The sequence below is a fragment of the Leptodactylus fuscus genome, chromosome 2 (genome assembly GCF_031893055.1).
Source record: "Leptodactylus fuscus isolate aLepFus1 chromosome 2, aLepFus1.hap2, whole genome shotgun sequence".
In the NCBI taxonomy this organism is placed as follows: domain Eukaryota; kingdom Metazoa; phylum Chordata; class Amphibia; order Anura; family Leptodactylidae; genus Leptodactylus; species Leptodactylus fuscus.
Genome location: NC_134266.1, coordinates 249,094,121 through 249,113,894, shown reverse-complemented (window position 1 = coordinate 249,113,894; position 19,774 = coordinate 249,094,121). Strand labels below are relative to the sequence as shown.

The 19,774-nt window shown below is 42.5% G+C and overlaps 1 protein-coding gene across 4 annotated transcripts in view; it reads left to right on the top strand.

The window, feature by feature from the left end:
• The window catches only part of LIMA1 (LIM domain and actin binding 1), a 41,969-nt gene extending 24,402 nt beyond the window's left edge, over window positions 1–17,567 (top strand). For 3 of the 4 annotated variants that reach the window (XM_075266008.1, XM_075266005.1, XM_075266007.1), the window contains 7 exons: window positions 2,414–2,510; window positions 4,731–4,888; window positions 8,601–8,699; window positions 8,813–8,867; window positions 10,137–10,240; window positions 11,809–11,942; window positions 14,416–17,567. In XM_075266008.1, the coding sequence (XP_075122109.1) occupies window positions 2,414–2,510; window positions 4,731–4,888; window positions 8,601–8,699; window positions 8,813–8,867; window positions 10,137–10,240; window positions 11,809–11,942; window positions 14,416–15,388 (1,620 nt within the window). In that variant the 3' untranslated portion in view covers window positions 15,389–17,567. Of the gene's footprint in view, window positions 1–2,413; window positions 2,521–4,730; window positions 4,889–8,600; window positions 8,700–8,812; window positions 8,868–10,136; window positions 10,241–11,808; window positions 11,943–14,415 lie in introns of all 4 variants that reach the window. The other variant, XM_075266006.1, reaches the window with a different exon arrangement.
• Window positions 17,568–19,774: the final 2,207 nt, after the last annotated feature.

The window sequence follows — 19,774 nt, the reverse complement described above, 5'->3', positions numbered from 1 at the left end:
TTGGTTGTTCTCTCCTAACTACCAGGGGTCATCTCTATTCTCTTCGACTTATTGATCTGTATTGGCCCCTCAGACATCGGTTTCCCTTGTTACAACTGCGGGATATGGTTTGTGTTGTGTGAGAGGTAATGGGGCGGTATGATTTGGAAGATAGGATTTTGTAGCTGAATGTACAATGGGAATGACTTTTAGGTAAAGGTCACGGCTTAAAATAACACGTCCATTGTACATTAAAATAAAGCTTGTGACCAGTCCAGTAAACAGATTTTGTCCCATATTGGCCTGGTGTGACTCGGAGGTCCCTATGTAATGATTTGGCCTTCAAGACTAGACTGCGACCATGGCTACTGCTACTACTGTGTGTCTGTGCCAGATCCACACCCAGATATACAGTGATGGAAGTTGTTTACATTACTCATTCCTGGGGTATGTTTTGTATACACAAACCCATGTGCTCCTTTAGCTGTAGACCCCGCAGTCTGCTTTTAAAGAGGGTTTTCTAAACGCCTCAAAAAATGTGCAGAAGGAAGAGGAGATGATGTAATAAAAATCCCCTGCTATTCTAATATACTATATATATATATATATATATATATATATATATATATATATCCATCCCGCATCTCCTATTTCTGCACATGCCTTTCTTGTGCCACGTGCAGTCTTGCTCCTGAGAGTCAACTCTTTCATTGAATGAGTGGATTGCTGCGCTCTGCATGGGACCATAGCCACTAGAGCACCATCTTCTGTGGTTGCTACAAATCTCTGTCCATGGGACGTGTCTTCCTCTGGTCACCAAGTGCTCTGCCAAGTGTGGCCCTGCCCCAAGTGCACTCAACAGCCCATGTGCAAAGGAAATAAAACGTAAGACTGAACTTCCACACAACATGGTATGTTCATTGTTACTAGCTGAAGTGTTCTTGGTGTGTGTTCTTTTATTACATGCCTACCTTCTTCCTTGGGCAAACTTTTCAAGGGTTTTGAAGTCCCCTTAAAGGGACTCTATCATTAGATTTTCTGGTTTTTAGATAAACATATGCCTGAATAGCCTTTAAGGAGGCTAAATAGATGCTGCTAATTGTTTTTGATTCCCCCCCCCCCCCCCCTGTTTTTCTGAATTACCGATAAAACGTATATGTAAATCAGTCCTACTGTTCTGTGCACCCCCACGCATCATGGCTTGTTCACGCCCTCCGTCCTTCTTTGACTTCCTCCTCCTTGTTGTTCACTGCTTCCAGTCCGGCAGTTTCGATCAAAATTTCACACATGCTACTGTGCACGGTCCTGCGCCATTTTTGTGTAGAGAACTGCTCAGCTCCCCTGAGAACTACGCGAGCGCGCTGTGCATGCGCAGTGCGGTCGCGATGGTCTTTACAGGATAATGGGGCTGGAGTGTGCACAGTAGCGCTGATTTACGTATACGTTTTAATGATAATTCAGAAAACTGGGGGGGGGGGGGAATGATTAGGAGCACCTGAATAGCTTTTTTTTTTTTTTTTCCCCTCCTCTTTGGTCTGGGTGGAGAATATTTAGTGATGATGGTAATAGTTTGTGAACAGAACTTAATTTTATCAAGAATGCGAAAGGAAGCAAACTTAAAGGGGCTCTATCAGCAAAATCATTCTGATAGAGCCCCACATATGCGTGAATAGCCTTTAAAAAGGCTATTCAGGCACTGTAAATGTTATATTAAACTACTTACGCATCGTGCACACTGGGCAGGCATTCAGGGTGCGTCTTCTTCCTCCGATGTCCTTGAGTCCCGTCCTCCTCCGGCGCTCACGAACTGACATTGATATAAAAAAAATGGCCTGGGCGCATGTGCAGTAGCATGAGGCTTCTACTGCGCAGGTGCCCAGGCCTTTTCTTTTTATCAATGTCAGTTCGCGAGCGCCGGAGGAAGACTGGACTCGAGGACATCGGAGGAAGAGGAGGTGTGGATGAAGACGGCGCACCCTGAATGCCCGCCCTCCGTGCTCGATGCGTAAGTAGATCACATTCTTTTTTTAGGGTTTTATTTTAAAACGGGGGGGGGGGGGGGGTAGTTTAATATAACATTTACGGTGCCTGAATAGCCTTTTTAAAGGCTATTCACACATATGTGGGGCGCGATCAGCGTGATTTTGCTGATAGAGCCCCTTTAAGGAAAGCAAAGTCATTGTTAAATCCATGGCAACCCCCCCCCCCCCCAGCAAAATCTTCAACAAAAATTACTGCATTTCGGAAACTTGGGACCTTATGCCTAATAGGACTTTTTAGCTTTATGGGCCACGTATATTCCAGGTTGGGAAGCGGGAAAAATTAGTCCAATTGCTCGAAGATATAAACAGATTTATTTTGGTGCTGACCAGTGAGATTTTTGCATCCATATCTGACTATTTCTTCTCCACTTATGTCTCCCCTTTAACTAAAGCATCCTCAACGTGAACCAGGGAAGATAAATATCGGGAGGTTGAATGCTGAAAACCACTTCACACATGAAGACTCGGACACGTGCTTCTCTGAGAAAAGTAAGTGTTGGTTGTCGTAACTTCTGGTTGGGCATGCCCTGTGGTACCTGCGCAGATCAGTATTATGTACTGACTGCTTTGATGCTGCAATACTCTCTTCTAGATATTGTTTGCCAAAGCATGGCGGCAAGGCTCTATTGACTTGAACGTTAAAACTAAGGTCGGATGGCTGTTTCTAGAACGCATTTGGGCATACTTACTGACCCCTTATGCCTTACCACTTTCCAAGTGGCCCAGTTTACGACCCACCCCAAGTTTACTCCTGGATTAGCCTCAGGTACAATGGGGCTAATCGGCTTGAGGCTCTTGCTGTGGGTCTTGAGGCTGAATCTGCTCTGGATTCCGCAGTGAAGGATCTTTCTTTGTGTCCTGCTTTGGCCCCGGCCTCCTACTGAAAATAATGGATATAATTTTGAGCTGACTTGTGCAATTTGCCTCAATTGGTGCAAAATTTCAGTGTAAACTTAGAGGTACTGTTATTACCCACGAGGGGGTTTTCTGTTGGGTTGTAGTACAGAGGATAAGACTACTGTACTCTGAATCTTTTTGGGATTGCATAGGTTTGTATGGGACCTTATGCAGTGTGATTTATGAAAAGGCCAAACTTCAAGGACCATGAAGTATAAATGATAAGTTTCGGACTAGTCCGTTGGTCCCTGACTTGACTTATAGTGGTTTCCCCAGACTTAAATATTGACGTGCTCAGGACAGGCCATTGATATTTCATTGTGCGTCTAACAAAGAGTCTTTCATTTAGTCAGCAGTGCCTGGTCCTGCAGCTCGATCCTGTTCACATTAGTAACCTACCTTCTTTAACAGGGTAGCTCCCTCTCCTGGATTTATTTTCATTTTGTGTGAAATTGATTTTCTACACCTCCTGGAGCCTCTGCCCCATTCTCCCATACAGCTTCGGTAGTAGCTGACGATTATGGTTCCTGCCTCGTAAAAATATGGCAGAAAGTTATTACAGGTCTCTGCTTGTGATGTCTTAAATGAACTCTCTCCTATATGATGATGATGATGTTGTCCAGATCCATTATATAATTTTGTAATGGAAACTAAACCTACATCAAGGGTATCCTCTATGGCAGGGGTCAGCAGTCCCAGTTATAGTAGAACCACAACTCCCAGCATGCTTACTTGCTCTACTTTTTCTTGTAACTCTCTCAAAAATGAATGAAGCATGCTGGGATCTGTAGTTTTCCAGCAGCTGGAGTTAGAGGTTGCTGTGTCACATGGCAAAAGTTGATTCCTGTTGAAGAATTGGAAAGTGAAATGTTGCTTACCTGGATTTACAGTTTCATCTGAGCTAAAATTTCCATCCTTGAATGTGTCTTTCCTTATTGATCCTATGCTTCTACCTGGCTCCTGTTGGTTTAGTCTAGGTCAGAAAGGGTTTGACAGTCGCTGTATAGTGCAGGAAAATATGCGCTGCGGACACTATGCGATTTTCAAAACTGTTGCGGTTTTGGAAATCACTGCAAGTCAACAATACCTATGGAAACGCTGACAGTTACCCTATAGCCATGATGGCGAACCTATGGCATGTGTTCCAGAGAGGGCGCACACAGCCTCTTCTGCTGGTATGTGTGCGGTTGCCTGGATCGCTCGCTAACTGTGAATCCGGTACAGGATTCCCCCTTAGTGAGCGATCGTTGCTCATAACTGGGAGGCTCCTGTGGAGCGTTCCATACTGTGTGGGGAGAGGGGCACTGTGGAGTATATAATCCTTTGTGGGGGCCACTGTGGAGCAGATTGTACTGTGTAGGGTCCCCTCACTATTATATCACACAGTATCTGTTTTATAGCAGACATATTAGTACAGGCTGTAATAACATTTCACGGTCACTATAAAACTGATCCTATGCCATTAATTGTTCAATGCAGATACCTTTACCTTTCAGTGCAATCTCTGTAAAGCCCTATTCACATGACTGTAATTTGTGGGTCCTCAATTGTGGACTTGCTTTACAACCTGTAGCCGTGAGTGCAGGTACTGCAGCCCAGTCCTATAGAAGTTTATGGGACAGCGCGGCAGTACTTACTCGGCACTACAGTTTGTATAGTAAATGAGCAGCACTGAGAGATCTGCATTGCCGGGTGTCAGACCCTTGTAGGTCTAATATTACAATAGAATATGGATAACCCTATTAACATTCTTGTCATTTATTTTCGAAGTTCAAGTTGTAACTTTTTTTTCTTTTCCTCCTTGTTGCCCAGGTCCTTCTTCCATCAGTTCTCCTGACAGCAGTCCCGGTAAACTCATCTCTCAGAAAAGTCTTGAAATCTCTCATGTCCTGGAAACCACTTCTCTTAAGGACAGAATGGCTAAATACCAAGCTGCTCTGACCAAACAGGCCAAGCCTTCTTCTCCTACGGTAAATCCTTCAATTCATATTTTACTGTGATAAAAACTATTGGCAAATAAAGATCCGCTGTGTCTGGATGGACTACTTTACATTTACAGAATTACCCTAATAGTTGGTCAGGGTCTGTTAAGATCATGTCAGATACTAAACTAGGCTATTCCTTGCCCAGAGACCCATACTCAAGTGCCTCCTCCGACCATGGGTCACCTGTGTAATGGGGCATGCCCATAAATCCCAAGTTGCCCACCTCCTCAGGTGTGTCCTCTTCTTCTTCAGCCAGAGACCGCTGAGTAGGTGGTCACTTGGGTAATAATCTGACTGCTGCCCCATTGGGATCACTGTGCAGTGTGTACACATGGAAACTGGGGTCACAAATATAGATTGTGAGGAAGCTTTGACTTTATTTGGGTTCTATTCGCACCATTGTTTTTCTTCATGAAGAACGTACAAATTGTTCTGTCTTCAATGGTAATGTGTATTTGTCTCGAAAACCATTCAGTGTTTGTTCTTGATAGCAGATTTATTTGTTTTCCATCAGTTTTTAAGACTATATATTTTTTTTTTTATTTTTTTTTTCCCCCAAAAGACATGAATACTCATTGGCTCCGACTGTCTTTAAAACTGTTTTGTTTTTTTACTATCCTGTGTATAAGTCCTTAAAAATACTGAAGGTGGACGCTGTGTGTGTGTGTCCTTGTATATTGGCGATACTATTCTAAAAACAGAGACTGTTTAGGCTGCTGGAAAACTAAGCGTTCAGTAACTGATCGAAACTTAAGACTACCTGATAACGGAAAGACGAGCTGGAACGGTTTGTGGAATGAGGGAAACTCTTCACCCATAGTATCCAGTTGTGTATATTGCACTCTACATGTGGCGGTCATGCTGATTTTCTGCGCAATTTCCGCTGGTTTTCAGGAAAACCTGATGTCTGTTGTATTGTGTGTGTATTTTTATTTTATTTTTTTGTTTTGTTTCATGAATTAGGATCATTGGTTCTTACAGACCATCCCTGTCCACCACTTATTGAAAGTTTTTTTTTTTTGTTTTTTTTTTACAGCATGACTTGGAATTCATAAGTCAGTTTGGCCTACCAACTACTAAGAACTACTATTGAGTAGCCAAATGACTTGGAGTTGAGCCACATGTATTAAAAGTGGGTAAAGCCCCTCTGTATAGGACGGCACAAATGGGTGTTCTTGCTTATATTGTTGATAAAATGTGTATCAAGGCGTACTGCCCATATGGTCGTATTAAAATATAGAAGCCTATGTAATAAGAACGTCAGCTCCCTTGGTTTGATGCAGAACAAGTAGTTTATTTGCTACAACCCTCAGACAGATCTAATATTAAGAGTTATGTTTTGGCCAAATAAACCTTCATCAGACTAAATGTACTGAAGAGAAGGAAATGACCATAGTGGTAGAAGGGTAAAAGGTGCACAGACTATGCGGAGGACCACTAAATATATACAAGTACCACCTCAATAAGAGCTGCAGTATTCCTGGTGATTGCATACTGTCAGGGAGCCTTCACACGGGGTTTACGCTCCGCTCATTCAGACGCGTAAACGCTGTAAAACACAATCCTATAGACTTCAATGTGTGCCAGTTTTACACACTGAAATCAATAGGAGGCTTTTAAACCCATTGATTTCAATGTGTAGCGCGCGTAAAACCGGTACACATCGAAGTCTATGGGATTGTGTTTTAAGTCTAAATGCGCGGAGCGTAAACTCTGTGTGAAGGCTCCCTTATATATAAGATCTTGGCGACAGGCTCTTGCGTTCCTTGTCTCTGTGGCTTGTAGTTCTCTCTCCCAAAGATTGTCATGTTCTGGTAAATCTCCTTGTGATCCAGACATTACTCCTGTGTTATATTGGGGAGGGGGGTGATTTACCTTTGTCTTACCAGGCTGATTATAGGCTTACGTTCCAAGGAATCTGAAAGGACAACTCTAGTATATGATGTATTACAGCTAGGCCTTGACCTGCATTTATGACTTACAGCCATGCACTTCACACCAAGCTCTAACAATCTTTATGATCCCGCTCCCTGTATATAGTGGTGCGCTGCCTGTATATAGTGGGTGCGAGCCTTTTGCCCTGATTTTTCTTTGTTTGCCTTTCTTTGTCACTCCTACAGGAAGGCTATATAACACAAGACATGTGTCCTGTCCTTCCTAGCGCAGGGCTGGGTAGAAGCCTCATCTGATCTGAGTGACTCAACAGGACGTGGAGCCCAGCAATTTCCTCTGTGTTTCTTGCCTTGCTATTGTACGGTTACTAAGTAATGACTTGTCAGGCAGAGAAACCAGTCTGACCACTTCTGCTGGAACAAATCTGCCAGCAGCTCCTCGCCTCTTACTCCTCAGCCATATCCTCTGCCCTCTGGGGTCAGCGCGCTGTTTTGACTAGTTCTGTAGATTAGTGATATTGCGTCCATTTGTGTATACCACGTTACATTTACCGTATGCAAAGTGACGTAATGCTTTACTTCTGTTTTTCTCCATAAGCAAACCCCAACCAAAGCTGCACATCCCTGTCAATATCTAAAAACCTTCTTTCCTTTAAAACTGTCCGCCCTCTTCATGGTACGGCCACTTGTGCGGTAGGAAACTGGTGGATATTCCCACAAATCAGCACTTTCTGAGAATAAGCTGCAAAAAAATCAGTGTTGCATGTGACCTTGTCACAGAACTCACCCCATGCATATAAATCGGTGGGAAATTTTTTTACTTATTTTTTTCAAAATCTTAACCACACTTTCCGCTGCAGATATTTTGCTTGTGAGCACGCTTATTTGGATTATTACTGACTGGCATTTGTGTTACAGTGGTCATAAGGAGTAAGTTGTCTGGCAGCAGCTTGTCTCAGGATAGAAAGCATTTGCGCACAGAATGAAAAAATACACCTGGTGCAATAAGGTTCAGTGACATGTCTCCTGCACATCACCCCATTATCAAAACCAGATTTGTTTTGCCATATATTATGCACCATATTTTAAGAATCTTGCCCCTCCCTCACCATGTGAGTTTAGCTTTGGTGTCCAGTAAGAATGTCAAGTGTGTATGTGCCAGAGAAATCTGGTTTAGGGGATAATATCACTCCTTAGGGAGAGATCACCTTTACAGGCGTATGGAGACTTACAAAAAGCCTTTTTAGCTCCACTGGGGGAATTATTGGAAAAATATGCAAATCTGTTTTCCAAAATGTAAATGGAAAAACAGCACCTCTGTTTGCTGCCCTCTAGGGACAGCCCCCTTAAACATCATGCCTGACTTTCCAACAAGCCTTGATGCCATGATGTGGGGTTTAGCCAATCAGTATCCCAGCTGTGGACAGCGCTGTTTCAATCTGGTTATGCTGAGGAGATCCAATCAGATCGAAACAGTGCTTGCCCACATCTGGGATACTGATTTGGCTAAACCCCACATCATAGCATCAAGGCTTGTTGGAAAGTCAGGCATGATGTTTAAGGGGGCTGTCCCTAGAGGGCAGCAAACAGAGGCGCTGTTTTCCTATTTACATCTTGGAAAACAGATTTGCATATTTTTCCCAGAGAAATATGGACAAACTAATAGACCAGTTCTGTAGCGCTTTGTTGCAGAAATGTGGTGGTGAGGTTCAGTCACTTGGTTTTTAAAGAACATGGCTCCCTCCATTATGGGTACACTACTTTTTAAATGTAAAATTATTATTTTTTTTTTTGTATTTCTGTAGAATGACGTGAAAGTAATTTGGAACGACATAAAATCTGAGCAAAAGGAAAATGTTCCACCTAGTCCAGCGCGCTCCAGCTCCTCTGTAGAGAGTGAAAAGGTAAGAAAGTTATCTGGAGAAAGAAACTTCTTGTGACAGTACAAATACAGATATAGCGGAGTGTATGTATGTGTGTAGTTTTATATATAATTTTTTATTTATATATTCCGCAGAGATCCATAAGTGAAAACAGTCCTTCTACACCCCGCAGCTTGGCAGACAGTAATGGTAAGTTCTGCAGGCAATACATCTTTAAATTTGCTTACTTTATATTGTATTACTGCCCTAAAATGATTTTGCATGGTTACTGCAATATAATACACAAGCTGTGTGTCCTGGTTGGCCTCAATGCCGATGGTAAAAGGAAAGACTTGTATTGTCCTAATATCACTTAGGTTAGGGTTACATGGTACGTTCTGACGGCCAAAGTATTCCTGGTGCAGCTTGAAGAGTAATTGGACATCTGGCCTAGACTATTGTGGGTCTGAGATGAGGCTTCACTGCCCTTCTGTATCACCTACCGCTCTTTGCTATATACAGCTTGTGTCTCGGTCTAGCCTTGGACAGAGCTGTATCTAGCCTTAAACCGGCTGTATTTTATGCAAGTGCTGCTCGTTTCACGAACCACTAAATGTCATGGTCATTAGATGGAGCGGTGGCCTTATGGGACTGGGGCCCTCAATCGATTTTTAAAAGTCATTCAGTTGTAAGAGGAAGTATTACTTGGCCTTCTGATTTTGTATCCCCTCCTATATGGGCGTCCTTGGTTAGGGCATTATATTATATTGCAGCATGTGAAAAATTTTAGGAAATCCTTATTGAGTGTACGTGGTTTTTATGTTGGTGGATTGACTCTCTTTATAGCAACCCGTGTTTTTTTTTTGTTTTGTTTTTTTTTTTCCCTGTGGGTTGTACAATCCCATTTATAATAAGATTTGCTAATTTAGGCCGAGGCCCCACGAGGTATAAACTCCTTGTGAAAAAACTGCAGCTTTTTAGACAGTATAGTGGATTGGATTGTAGCAAATCCCAGTGCAATAAAATACATGCAGCAGACACATTGTGATTTCCAAAACCTTAGCGATTTTGGGAATCACAAGATGTTAATTAAACCTGTGTGGATGATGGGGTTTACCCTATAGGTATAACTGAAGCAGAAAGTCCAAAGGGGAAACCTCTGCAAACTTTCTGTGAAAAGTGCAGCACACAATGCATTGCCATCATGGTTTTTCCCACAGTGCTTTTTTGCTGCGGGAAGCTAAATGGGGCCTTAGATTTAAAGGGTTTTACCCCATCCATAAACCTGGACCCCAATTCTGCAGAAATGTCTCTAGATGTATTATTTTAACCCTTAAGTACTATGGTGTCGACCATACACAAATCCCATAGACCTATCATTATGTTAGACACCATGATGGTACTTAAGGGTTAACCTGCTTGTTTTTATTTTTAGTAGTAGTAGCAGCATTTGATAAAGTGACTGTTCTCAATTTACAGGAAAATCTGAGGATGAAGTGCAGAGACCCAGCAGTTCTCCTGGGTATAACCCCCAAACAAGGGCACTAAACCAGCTGGAGAGCACTCCTCCCAAAGCTACGAAGGTAAGTGGCTCATTTTTAACAAGTGACCAAAATTAACCTCCTAACTTAGAGGGTATGTTTACTGTCGTCACTGGACGTCCATGTCTGCAAAATCCTATAGTTGAGACCTACAAGTAACAAATACAGTAAGTTACCGTCACTGCCGTTTGATGTGTACCTTTTTTTCGGGAGGGCTACTTTAACAAAACCTTATCTGCTCCCTGCTGTATTCTAGTAACCAGTAAGCACACACGTGACGGTGGAGACTTGGTCACCCAGCGTTGCCACCTGTTGCTAGCTAACCACCCAAGCTAATTTGGGCTCTGTAACAAAGCAGATACTGGAGTTAGATTATTCATAAGGGGAATTGAATCGCTCTAATGACTGGTTACAATGGGAACCACCAGGTATTCCCCAGGGTTTCCTTGTAGGTTGTGTTATCTTCATAACTGGATATGAAACTGTTCTGCACTTATTGAAATGCAAATGAAACCTGACTATATGTTATACGTATTCATGAAGTAGTTGGCTATAACAGATATTGGGTAATGACAAGTGGTTATACATGCTATAGGTACAGTACTGTGCAAAAGTATGACAGGTGTGAAAAATGCTGCATAGGAAGAATGCTTTCAAAAATAGAAGTTTATCGTTTTATTTCTGTCAATCTATAAAATGCAAAGTGGATGAAGAGAAGAGAAATCTAAACCCATCAATATTTGGTGCGACCAGCCTTTGCCTTCCATGAATTCCTCCAGATACTCTTAGTGTTGGCCAGGGAGATGGTTACAAATTTCCTGGAGAACCAAGCCCATATCTTCTGGGAATTTAGGCTAGCTCCAATCCTTCTCTTCATATAATCCCAGACGGACTGGATGATATCAGAGCTCTACAGGGGCCAAATCATCCGTTCAGGACTCCAATAGGTGGTGACGCCAGATATTGCTGTGACTTTGTTCACTTTTATTCTTGAAGATATTCCTTCATTGCAGCTTTAGTTTCTTTATAAACCAGTATCTTTTTGACTGCTTCTTATTTCTCTCTTCCAGCTTCTGTCTCCTGACTCCTTCTTCTATTTGCTCCTGTCCTCCTCTTCCCTTGTAGTCTGACCTCTGCAGCCTCCACCTTTAACGCCTTGTCTTCTTCCAAGCTGCAGCGGCATAAGCCGCGCGTACAATCCTCTCTGTACGTGACTTTTACATGCTGCATTATTGCCTTCACCCATACAGTTCAATGAGGCCTAGGCCGTAAATAATTCAGGCGTCACATGAGAATGCTTTGTTCATTGCATGCTGCTGCCCAAGCATGTAAAGGAAGCCGTAGATATAGGAGGGTAAAAGATAGGATTAGTGCACTGGTCGTGTAACTAGCTGAATTTATTTATATTAATATATGTATATTTTTACTCTGCATGAGTTTGTCCAGTGTGACTCCGGTTTTGTTTCCTGTGCCATTGCTGCTATTCCTTACTGAAGTCTTTGTCCAGCTTGTTTCGCCTGTTCGCACTATAGCATGGCAGTTTAGGTAAATTGGATATTTGCACATTTATTTTCCATTGACTTAGGTGTTTGCTTTTGTACTTTGAACAGAAGTTTCAGCCACCTGCACGAGAGATCTGCTTTGGGTGTCAGAAGACTGTGTACCCTATGGAACGTCTCTTTGCCAACCAGCAAGTGTATCACAACGCCTGCTTCCGCTGTCATCACTGCTCCACTAAACTCAGGTACGGCCTAGTGTACTGTAATGTTACCGGAATACACATGAGCAATATTGTCCTTTTGAAGAACAAGGACATTCTGCTCCCAAGATGTCTGTGTGCCAGTCATCTGTATGCTCCTGACATATGTAATATTTCCATTTAGTATGGTGGTAAGTTACGCTATAATAGCAGAATGTTTAGGCTATACATGACGCTTGTAGATAAATACATTGTTCTGGTTTACCCTGGCTTTCCCTCTACAGTGTTTTGTGTCCCCATCGAGGTGCCTTCCATGTCATTGGTCAAAAGAATACTGGTAAAGACGAAAATCTCACGTGACAAAGCATGCATGTCTGTTTCACCTAAAAATTGCACAGAATTTGCTATGCCAGTAGTAGCATCAACCACTATTGTATTGGCAGAGACACCACTTTCAGTTCTAGGTTTTGGTCACCGTGTGATACACAGCTGGCGATTTGCTTTTACATATGAAGAAATGCTTCCAGAAGCTTGTGGTGGAGCATGCTGCAAATAAGTGATAGCTGTCTAGAATGAAATATGGATCACTTTTTTTTTTTTTTTTTTTTTTTTTTTTCCTCCCAGAAATCGTGTCACAAGTTGAACTAAAAAAAAAATAAAATAAAAATTCTTTTAACTAGTGTAAACCCCAACGTTTCCCCTGTTGTCAAACTCAAGACCACTGATTTTGACCCTGAATGTAACGTAGACTCTCAACCGAAGATTGGGGGGAGGGTGGGGCCTTAGGGTGCATTCACACTACGTATACGGCAGCTTATTCTGAACAAAAAAAAAAGTTCAGAATAAGCAGCGTATAAAGCCGTTCCATTCATTGCTATGGGAGCCGGCATACGAGTGCTCCCCATAGAAATGAATGGGCTGCTTCTTTCACTACGAGCGCTCCCATTGAAGTGAATGGGAAGTGCTGGCGTGTACGGCTCAGCATGAGCAGAGCTAGCCGTACACGCCAGCACATCCCATTCACTTCAGTGGGACTGCTCGGAGTGAAAAAAGCAGCCCATTCATTTCTATGGGGAGCGCTCGCATGCCGGCTCCCATAGAAATGAATGGGAACTGCTTTATACGCCGCTTATTCTGAACGTGTTTTACATTCAGAATAAGCTGCCATTTACATAGTGTGAATGCACCCTTAGACTGGGGACCTCAGCAGATCAGCTATTTGACACTGCAGTGTTCAGCAAAGCTCTGCAGCTACTTACCGAAAACCATCTACAACCATGGTGCCGTATACTAAGCAGTTGTGCTTGTGCTTGGCCTCTTTGACTTGAATGGAAATGAGCCAAAAACAAGCCATGTTACTGAAAACATTGACGTCACATGACCTAAAAAGCAGAGTTTGGGACCCCACTGATCTTCACTTGATGACCTATCCTAAATATATTTACTTTTCTCTAAGCCTAGAAAACCTCTTTTTAGTTTCCTTGTCGCTTGAAAATGTCCAGACACTTTTGCTGAGAGCAATTCCTCCCTCCTCCCTTACACACATGCATGCCCATGCAAGTTTTCTTAGTGTAACTAAAACTTTTGAACAACTTTATTTTCCGTCAGCATTCGTATCATTCATAACTCTATAATTTACTTTAACGGAATCCCGTGCTGCTTTATTCCTTCCCTTCTTTGATGGCTGAAATGTATACACTGCTTTCACAAGTTATATGGATGGGCTCTTGTTAGAGATGAGCAAGCACTGTTGGGATCAGCCGATCCGAACAGCACGCTCCATAGAAATGAATGGATGCACCTGGTACTTCCGCTTTGACGCCGGCCGGCCACTTAACCCCTCCCATGTGCCGGCTACGTCCATTCATTTCTATGCGAGCGTGCTGTTCGGATCGGCTCATCCGAACAGTACTCGCTCACCTCTAGCTCTTGTATATGGCAGGAAAACTGATGCTGGAGTTTGGGGTAAAGTAAAACCTAGGACTGTGCTTCTGGTGTCACGAAACATGAGATTCTCTGCATAGTTTTCACCTGGCGATGTTGCTGGCAACTTGGCGGGGTTGAGATTTGCAGGTTGAGAATCTTGTCTTTCATATGACACAAGGAACACTGTTCTATGTTATAGAGCTGAGCTAGAACTGCTTAGAGGTAGTTTCCACCCCCACCCACCTTTCCTAAAATCCTGCATTATATAGGGTCTAAATGGCAAGATTTAATTTCTCTTTGCATGTGATGGTAATAATTTGGTCCTCTAAGCCCAGTAAAGGTTGGAGCCTATGGATGCAATGCGTCTTGCTTACAGCTAATCTGTGGTTAGCATATAATCCAAACTAATAGATGGGGAAGGAGGAAGGAACTTTTAGTTTTGCTTGACAGTGTTTTACGATGGTAACTTGAAAAGCTTATTAATGGCCAGCTGGGTTTTATGGACTGGTTGCATGACCGTTTGCTTGCTTGAAGTTCTAGTAAACTCTGCAGATTTACTTCCAAAATGTAATCTCTTCATTTTCTCCACCAGTCTTGGGAACTACGCCTCACTGCATGGGAACGCATATTGCAAGCCTCACTTCAACCAGCTCTTCAAGTCCAAAGGGAACTATGATGAGGGTTTTGGGCACAAACCACACAAAGAACTGTGGGAAAGCAAGAAAGAAGATGGTGAGAACAAAGAGGAGATCATCCAACCAAGTAAAACTACTGAAGACCCTGGCAGTCCTGTTGTAGAAGATGCACCAATAGCCAAAGTTGGTGTCCTGGCTGCATCAATGGAAGCCAAATCTGCTAGTAATGCACATGAAAGAGAAAAACTGGTGGAAACCAAAAAGCTGAGAATTGCTTGGCCACCACCAATGGATTCATCAAGCTCAGGTACTACTTTGGAGGAGAACATTAGAGTGTTCAAGCCAAAGTGGCCACCAAGTGATGAACTTGTAAAGACAGAAAGTGAGGAGGATTCTGACCTTAAAAAGCTTAGGAGAAGTTCCTCACTCAAGGAGCGTAGCCGGCCCTTCATGCTTAGCGTAGCAAAACCAGTTGTCGCGAAAACCAAGAAAGAACCTGAAAGTCCACGTGCGTTATCACCAGTATTAAAGCGCGATTCCCTAAAACTTAGGGACGATTTTGAAGTTCATGACTATAAGAAACCAGAGGATGAAAAGGCCAAAGTTGCATATCAGGATGACTCTTTGCCCATAACCACTAAAGCCAAGGATGAAACTCCTTCAAATACTGAAGATCACAGTTTGTTGGGAAATGGGGACAATTCTGATGCGGAGGTTCTCAGCCAGCAACTCTCTCCTGAGGAATCTACCCATTCCAGACACTCAAGCACAGAAGATCTAGTCATGTCTAAGGAGCTTTCTCCAACTCTGAATCGAAGATCTCAAGACAATGGTTACTTTGAGGGAGAAGATGTGGAAGAACTGAGCATAGAAGAACAGATTAAGAGAAATCGTTATTATGACGACGATGAGGAGGAGGACGACGATTAATCTTGAGGAAAGGTTTATATGCTGTACATGGCTAAGCCTTAATGCCCTAGTAAAACTGATTTCATGTATGTAGTGTAAAGTCCTGTTTTAAAACTTCTGCCCCCCTCATGTTTAAGTCTGTAATATTTAATGTTTTTCAGAAACTACATTTCTAGGATGCTGTGATCGCTTTAGAACAAGGTCCCCAATATTTTACTCCTCCTGGAAATGAATCTGTCTTGTGTCTAGGAGCTCATCATCTCATCTACAGAGTAATGGCGGACACATAGCACTTTGTAGGTAGCCCTAGAAACCTGCCTTCATACTGCCAACAGCAATTGCATAGTAGCGGTCATACTGAATACCTGCTGTAAGCCATATTCTGTGGGCCTCATAGTCTTCTGTTAGTACAACACCCTGCTGTAATCTGTGGGATACTTGGAAATTCGGTGCCGCCTTTATCGATTTTATAGGCATCGGGAATTGTATTAAAAAAAAAAATCTTTGGTTCTGTACCAATGACACCATATAAAATAATTCAGGTACCATATTGGTTAGTGTCACTGAGTCCAGTTATTGACTGTATATGGTATATGTCAGGTCATCACTACAGGACCATTGCAATTTATAGGGTAAGCACTGGCTTAGTTTCCTTATTGTAGGCATGCTGGACACCCCCTCTAAGGTCAAGATGATGGACACTCTTATAAGTACCCAGTGTTAGACTAGATGGCCCCCATCTTAAGCTTGAAAAAAAGCCTTTAGATCTTGTGCCCTTCCACTTCATCTACTTCCTACAATGGCAGAATGGATGGATACTTGGTTTTAGAAGACGGAATCCCTGCCGGGTGTTGTACTAAATACACAATTCTGAAACGTTTCTTGGGAGTAAAACATTGTGTAGTATCCTCATGGTGTGACCTATAAGGCAGCCGCCATGTGTGGTTTGTAGGTTATATGGTACCTTGGACAACTTTGACACTACTCTTCTCGGAGATCCTATTTTGCACAAATCTGTACTATGGTAAATCATTCCATTGTACCATTTTTAGACTAGATTGGCGCCATCTTACCTTGCACGGCAGGATTAAAGCCTGACCCTTTTGTTTTGCACAGCTGGAGCTGCATAAATCGTAAGGTTTTACCCCTCGGAAGCTTCGAGCACAGGAATCTTTACATAACGCTCTGCAGTATACGCTTTGTATAAAGGCAATTTAGTCGTTTCCTCTCCATTTTAGGGGCGCTTTTTTTGTTTTTTGTTAATACACTAGTATCCCTGGTGCAATATATCATTTTTAATTCTGAAAATGTTATCATTTTAGAAACAAAGTAGTGAACTGGAAGAAAATGACCAAAGTCCTGATTTCTATAGAGCCGTCAGTGACGGTTAGTCAGGTCTGACCTTTAACCTTCTGTGGGTCATAACGTGCAATGTGCCGCTTCTTTATTATACTCGGAATATAAAGTAATGGCAACAAGTGCGGAAGTCTTAGCGCAGCGGGTTGAGTCTTGAGCTGAACCAATACTCTTGGGGATGCGCCGGCCCGTTCATTTGTAAAGGGGATCCGTTTCGGTTCCATGGCCAGTATCCTCCTGAATATGGTTTCATTGCACGAGATGACTCCTTATTGCGTATAGATGAGGGCACGTTCCAGTGGGACCAAGTTTGTTTTTATTCCATTTTGCACTGGAAGCAATGTCAAAACTATGCAATATACTGAATACTTTGTACATTCCTGGTTTGCGGCTGATGAATGTATTTGGCACATTTGGGGTCACTGAGACCTTCTCAAAATGGAGATTTAGCATTGTCATTTGTGGTTTCTGTAGCTCTGACAGCGAGTGTGAATATATTAGATTTTTTTTTTTTTATACAAACGCTACAAGGTTTGACCTCAGACAACAAGATAACGTCACGTTCGTAAACACTACATTCTAGGCTACAGTACAAATAAGATTTTTAGAGGGCTGTGTATGTGGTTGACTTTTTATGTGGCTGATTTTACCCGTTCCCGTAAAAATAAAATAAGTTTTTGTTTCTTTTTCTTTGTTTTTTTTTATATATATATATACACACAAGGTGCGGCTTTCTTTGACTTGCTGAATGAGTTGTGATAAGTTGGTACTTAAGTTTTTTTTAAAAAAGTTGTAATATATTCGCTTCCCAACCAATCTGACAATAAAGAGAATTTTATTCAAATGTCTGGGATTCTGTTTCTTGGTCGGACAGTAAATGCAGCCGGTGTACGGCCGGAACTATTGTTCTGGTGTATCTAACTATTAACTAAGAATTGCAATAGCACACAAATGTATGTAAATTGATCTATTACTTCCTCTTCAGGGGAACACTAAAGCGAAGAACGAATAATAAATGTGTCCTGATCATTCCAAAAACGCATCCGAGAACAAAGCTGTTAAAGGGAATGTGTCAGGAGAGAATTGCACTGTAACCTGCTCTCCGAAAACACATATCGGTCCTTTTTTGATGATGGTTCTGCATCCGTTTTTCACCGATCCTCAAGGACGTTATGATCTGAGAGAAACTGCTGCAAATGGGACTTGTCCGGTTTTGTGTTTGTGTAGTTTTGCCTTTCATTTGGTCAGCCAACAAAAATGGATGTAATTGGCTGCGTAGGGCTATTCTATAAAAACCTCCGGAAAAGGCGTGACAATCAGACTGGTTGTGGCTGACTCCTAGCAGCCCTGCTGATCAGATGATGTCGGTAGTCACTTATTCTAAGGATATGTCGTTATCATGGCCTGGAAAGCCCTTTAAACACCCCCGGGCTGTTGGTTCATGCGGCTGCTGTATAATAGATCATAAAATACTGTTTACAGCTGCTTCCATAAACATGTACACTAAAATATCCGCAGTCTGAGTAAAATCGGGTGATTAATATTTCACAGTTTGGTTATACTTGGTAAACTATGGGTATTTTGCTGCTGCTCTTCTCCATAATTGACCACAAAAATGACCCAACTGCAAGGCACCATCACACACCCAACTAGCAGCAATGTAGATCTTTATGATACTACCCAGATCTGCTGAATGTGAACATCTGCCTACATATGGGGTAGGGCAACTGTTGTGCCCAGTCGGACTGCAACTTCTGTACCCTAACAAAAGAGAGTACTGAGGAGTACAAGAGAAGACATAAGGCACTGAATAGTCTATTACAAAGTGTGTCAGAGTGAGATTTATCTCTAATCTACTAGCAGGAGGACCCGGCTTCACACAGGTATATTTCATTTTTTGTTTGTGTAGTGGCCCCATAAGAATTGTCCAGTTTTGCACTGGTGTATTTTGTATGTTTGAGTGTGTCCATAAACGTCATGTGTATCTCATTTGGATATCGGTGGAAAAACCTGCGATCTGTTATGGATATTTGGCGTAAAGCTGAGTTAATGTGACCTTGTGTAACCGTATCATCCACAGTGCCCTGCCCCTTTAATGCTGACGTACAGCAATGAAGAAAAATGGCTGGGTTACTATGGAATCCTGGAGTGATACTCTGTGCAGAGCTGCATATCTAATCCTCTGGTGTGTGTGTGTTACTGTGTGCATATGCGTGTATCTACTCCTCCGGCGTGTGATACTGTGTGCTGACCTGTGTATCTAATCCTCTGATGCGTGTATCTCAGTTTGGATATCCGTGTTGGATTGTGCGTGTGGAGTGACCGTGTGTATTGCAGTTGGAATATGAGTGAAAGACTTGCAGGTTTGTTTTGGCTGATAGGGGGGCATTGTTTTGGGAATACTGTATCTCTGGAACGGTACGTTCGAGCGAGTTGAGGCCTTGTCTTAAACCTTCCCAGACACCTGAAGTATCTGTGTGCCAAATTTGGTGAAGATTAGTACAGTACAGTTGTTTGGTCACACATAAAGAACAGACAGTCAGAAATTCACTTTTATAATAGAGAGCTATTGAAGTAATAGACTGTAATATTAAGATTGCATACATGTTTTCAGCTACGTTCCTCCCCGCTCACACTGTACAGCACGATGGGCGCCGCTGTTTTGAAGGACGTACCTGACTGATTGTCAGGAACGCCCTTCTGACTGTAAAGAGCTACGGTACCGGGACCGATATCTTTTTACCTGGGGCACAGATCGGGAAAGCCGACAGTGTGCTGAATTCAGCACACTGTCTGCTTTCCACCAGTATATAGAACTGCCTTTTCCCCCGGACCATGAAAGGTCCTCTTTAAGGCCAATAATGGCTGTGGAATTAGTGTCTTTATACAATGAACAGGAAGGATCAATAGAAAGTGACTTTGGGAACTGGAGCCTCCAGTGCTTTTATTTCATTCAGGCTGAGTCACATGGGCTGGAGGGGGACATATCAAAAAAGAAGTAAAATGAAGCGTTCCTTGTAAGTAGACAAGTGCTGGCCTTGTTCCTGAGGA